We start from the raw sequence: 4,982 nt of genomic DNA, 5'->3' as shown, positions 1-4,982 counted from the left end.
AAATGAGGGGGCTCCTGATGTGAGGAGGGACTCCGAGTGTGACAGGGGGTAACTATGATGTAAAATGAGGGGGCTCCTGATGTGAGGAGGGGCTCCGAGTGTGATAGGGGGGTAACTCTGATGTGTAATGGGGTGACTTTGATGTGAAATGAGGGGGCTCCTGATGTGAAGAGGGGCTCCTAGTGTAATGGGGGTGCTTCTGATGTGAAATGTGGGGCTCCTGATGTGAGGAGGGGCTCCTAGTGTGATGGGGGGACTCTGATGTGAAGAGGGGCTCCTGATGTGAGGAGGGGCTCCTAGTGTAATGGGGGTGCTTCTGATGTGAAATGTGGGGCTCCTGATGTGAGGAGGGGCTCCTAGTGTGATGGGGGGACTCTGATGTGAAGAGGGGCTCCTGATGTGAGGAGGGGCTCCTAGTGTAATGGGGTGACTCAGAGGTACAATGAGGGGGACGTTCCCAGCAGATTACTGCCACTTGATGGAACCGAGGGGGACAGGACACTCCTATGCTCCTCAGCTCCATCTAGTGGCAGTGATCCCCTGCGAGCGGCGTTTGCCCAGCGATACGCAGGGTTACCGCTTTATAAATCAGCCCCTTAGATTCTTCTGGAGCGTCAGTGAAGCCAAAGCAGGAATACAGCGTTATCTGCCTTGGTCATTACAATACATCCTACGAGACAATACCATCAGTATATTTCCAGCTTCAGTGTCCCTGGGTGCTCTGATGTTTAACTAGAGACTCGTTTCGCCTGAAACGCGTCTTGCACACAGGACAGGAAAAAGGACGCACGTTAGTGTGACTTTTCTGATGTCTAGAAAGTTCCGCTTTAATTTTAAAACCTTTCCCGCACTTTGGACATACAAACGGCTTCTCTCCACTGTGGATTTTAAGATGGATATCGAGGTTCCCTTGTTGTTTGAAACTTTTGCAGCACACAGTACACATGAACGGCCTTTCATCGGTGTGAGTTCTCAGGTGCAAGATAAGCTGTGCATTTCCCAGGAAGCTTTTCCCGCACTCGGAACAAGGAAATATCTTGTCTCCGATGTGTATTTGTTTGTGCGCGTTGAGGTGAAAGCGGGTATGGTACGACTTGCCACACTCGGGGCACTTAAAAGGGCGCACACTGGAGTGGGTCTTCAAGTGGGTTCCAAGGGGCGATTTGTGCCTGAAGCCTTTCCCGCACTCTGGACAAAGGTACGGTTTTTCGTCGGTGTGAAGTCTCTGGTGTATAACAAGTAGTGATTTATGCAGAAACGATTTGTCGCACTCCGAGCAGGGAAAGGTCTCGACACCGATGTGGAGTGCCTGATGTACAGCAAATTCATATTTGGAATCAAAAGACTTGTCACACTTGGGACATGGGTAAGGAGGCTTGCCCATGTGAGTGCTCTGGTGGGCGAGAAGAGATGATTGCAAAAGGAAACATTTTCCGCACTCCTCACAGGTAAAATGCTCCTTGTGAAATTTCATGTGTTTGCTGAGGGCAAATTTGTAGTTGAAACGTTTTCCGCACTCCGAGCACGCAAAGGGCTTCTCGCCGCTGTGAACTCTCTTGTGTATAGTGAGTTGAGCTTTTGCTCTGAAGGTTCTATCGCATTCTGAGCAAGACCAAATTTTCATGTGAACCCTCTGATGTGTTTGAAGATCGCATTTTCTTCTAAAGCTTTTCCCGCACGGGGAACACCGAAAGGTCTCCTGCACAGTGTGAGTCCTCTGGTGTGTAGCGAGCTTCAGTTTACAAAGAAACGATTTGTCACACTCAGAGCATGAAAATGTCTCGGCACCGCTGTGGATTTCTTCATGATCAGGAAATTCACTTTTTACATTGAAGGGCTTCACACGCTTGGGACATGAGGAAGGAGGCTCGCCCATGTGAATGTTCTGGTGCAGGAGAAGAGATGCTCGACAAAGGAAACTTTTCCCGCACTCCGCACAGGGCAACCGCTTCCTAGGAGTGTGGATTTTTTTGTGCCTGCTCAGATACGACCCTTTGGAGAAACACTTGCCGCACTCAAAACACAAAAAGGGCTTCTCGCTCAAGTGAACTCTATGGTGTGCCACGAGTTTATGTTTCAACCTGAAGGTTCTCTTACATTCTAAGCAAGACCAATTTCCCTGGTGGACCAGCTCGTGCGAACGGAGGTAGTATTTGGTCCTGTAACATTTCCCGCACTGGATACAGGAAAAGTTCCCGTCACCAGTATGAGATATCTGATGCCTAACGAGTTCCCACTTGGTGAAGAACGTCTTCTCACATTCCGAGCAAGCAACAGTCCGGGAATCTTTGGAGGATAATTCTCTGGGATGTACTTCTGGAATATTCCGGATGTCAATTACATCTGAGGAAACAAAAAATGTGTTATTACATCGTGTCCTAAGCTCAGGAGTCATCTATAATGGTCCATCATATGGTGTACAGTATCTCCTCCTCATGTGTTGGTCACATGACCTTATATTGGGGAATGGAGATGGACCTTCATATGGTGTACAGTATCTCCTCCTCATTGGTTGGTCACATGACCTTATATTGAGGAATGGAGATGGACCTTCATATGGTGTCCAGTATCTCCTCCTCATGTGTTGGTCACATGACCTTGTATTGAGGAATGGAGATGGACCTTCATATGGTGTACAGTATCTCCTCCTCATTTGTTGGTCACATGACCTTGTATTGAGGAATGGAGATGGACCTTCATATGGTGTACAGTGTCTCCTCCCCATTTGTTGGTCACATGACGTTATATTGAGGAATGGAGATGGACCTTCATATGGTGTACAGTATCTCCTCCTCATTTGTTGGTCACATGACGTTATATTGAGGAATGGAGATGGACCTTCATATGGTGTACAGTATCCACTCCTCATAAAAGGAACATTTGTACAGCTTCCTGTGGTGTCTGTGACTCACCTGTGCTGGCATCGGAGGAAGAATCCTCATCTTTAAGAGGCACCATCATCCCACCCTTTTCCGTAGTCAAGTGACCACCCCTCACATACGTCTCTTCTTCCCCTTTAACCTCAATTTTCATGTCATTAATTTTTTTACACTAAAAAACAAAAACATGGGTCAGTACGGGAACAAAAAAAAAGATTTTATAAAGATTAAAGTCTCAGGAGGACCTCTGTAGGTGTTGAACTACCTGAACAAAGCATGTGTAGTTGTGCTCTGCCCAAACGAAATCCCAGGAATACAGAGGAGGAGGAGGACATATCTCTGGGGGGTTTCCATTACTAGGCGGCTCCATCTTGACCTCCATCACTCCAACCTCAACACATTCCTCTTTTATCTCTTCTTTAACAAGAATATTTACATTCCGGAGATCTCTAATCTGAAAAATAATAAACAAGACTATCAATGTTTCCAAAGCGGCTAAAGCAACAAATCCGAGAACTGGTAACAAATGTTCAACATCCACCTACCTGATCATGGTGGGGGACGGTGAGATCTTCCTGGGTGGGATCCTGGGAATACAGAGGGCGGGGACATCTCTCATGGTGAGGGACGGTGAGATCTTCCTGGGTGGAGTCCCGGGAATACAGGGGGCGGGGACCTCTCTCTGGTGGGTTCCTCTTACTGGATCCATCTGTAGGAAACACACACACTGACTGAATACATTGTTTCTATGTGTGTATCAGATGATGGGGGATGTAGGCGGAGCCTCCGTACTGCTCTCTCCTCTTACCCGGTGATGTGAGGGGCGGCTCATTCTCCATCACCACGTCCTTGTAGAGGTCATCTGACTTGATGATGGTCTACATCTCACGGTGAAGGTCTACAGATCCTCAATCATCCATCCGTATACCAGGATAGTTTCTCTATTAATGTCCAGTACTCACCTGTGACGGTATCAAGAGGAGGTTCCTCTTGTTTGATGGCTTCCCTCATCTCGACCTCCTCCGTAGTCCGCTGATGACCCATCACATACGTCTCTTCTTCTTCTTTTACCTCAACTTTTATCTTCATCCCTTCTTCATGCTAAACCAACAGAATGATAGAGAACATGATCACTGATAACCTGAGTCTACATAGAAGTGCATCACTTTGGATTCTACCCACCGACCTGATCATGGCGGGGGACGGTGAGATCTTCCTGTGTGGAATCCCGGGAATACAGAGGACCTCCCTTCTCCATAGACCGCTGATCTCCATTGACAATTGTCTTCTCTTCTTCTTCTTCAACCTCAACTTTGGGATTTAGGGTGAAGACCTGAAAGACATTAAAGATGATGGAACATTTTTATATGTGACATCACTTCCTGTTAGATCACCGCCATGTGGAGAACGCAGGAACTGCAGGTTTTGCTCGCTGAGTCTCTATACGTTTAGCTCGGTTTTGATAGCGTCGGTGCTACGTACCGTATTGGACATAAAGAGGCCTTAAAAATCCCTCCCAGTCCCCTGAACTCTGAGCAACAATGTCTCTTATTTGTGTATCACTCGGCTGCAGATCCTCCAATCATCTCATGACACTGTCCTTCCTTCTGGAGGGTGACTACGTCTGTTCCCCATGATCCCTGTGTGTGTTTCAGAGTAGTCACCGCTCTAAGCTCCTCCAACCCCCGGGATTGACTGCAATCCCAATACAACTCAGTAAACTACACGAGAGATTGTAGTTCATCCCTGTAGGGGCGGGGGCTCATGTCTGGAAATTGGTAATGACTACACAATAGAAATGAACGGTGGTTGTCATTGTCCTCGTGGAGTGCAATGTGGGGTCAGGAACTCCCCAAAATCAGCTCAATGAAACACCCCGGAGGCTGGAGCTCATCACTGACATCTGTGCTCCCCTATGATATGAGATGGTCATTCTCCTCCAGAGACCCCTGTGTGTGATGGAAGGATGAGTCCGTTCACCTTACAGGAGACCCCCTGAGTGAGGGAGGGGACCGTTCACCTTACAGGAGACCCCCTGAGTGAGGGAGGGGACCGTTCACCTTACAGGAGACCCCCTGAGTGAGGGAGGGGACCATTCACCTT

General features: G+C 48.0%; 1 protein-coding gene across 1 annotated transcript; it reads right to left on the bottom strand.

The window, feature by feature from the left end:
- Positions 1-703: 703 nt before the first annotated feature.
- Positions 704-4,073, bottom strand: LOC108800045 (oocyte zinc finger protein XlCOF6-like). The gene is made up of 5 exons (XM_018571988.1): positions 4,062-4,073; positions 3,842-3,980; positions 3,145-3,374; positions 2,913-3,051; positions 704-2,343 (listed from the first exon to the last, which is right to left on the bottom strand). The coding sequence occupies exons 1-5, from the start codon at positions 4,071-4,073 to the stop codon at positions 704-706; spliced, it is 2,160 nt and encodes a 719-aa protein (XP_018427490.1).
- Between the last annotated feature and the right edge of the window lie 909 nt (positions 4,074-4,982).

Source organism: Nanorana parkeri, unplaced genomic scaffold (assembly GCF_000935625.1).
Source record: "Nanorana parkeri isolate BGI_ZX_2015 unplaced genomic scaffold, ASM93562v1 scaffold1894, whole genome shotgun sequence".
NCBI lineage: Eukaryota > Metazoa > Chordata > Amphibia > Anura > Dicroglossidae > Nanorana > Nanorana parkeri.
Note: the sequence above shows the minus strand (reverse complement) of the source record. Positions and strands in the feature narration are given on the sequence as shown.

Coding starts and splice junctions, on each gene's coding strand:
- LOC108800045 (XM_018571988.1), bottom strand. Junction 3,375..3,841: donor TCCTCTTGATACCGTCACAG/GTGAGTACTGGA, acceptor TTGTTGCTTTAG/CCGCTTTGGAAACATTGATA. Junction 2,344..2,912: donor TTCCTCCGATGCCAGCACAG/GTGAGTCACAGA, acceptor TTGTTTCCTCAG/ATGTAATTGACATCCGGAAT.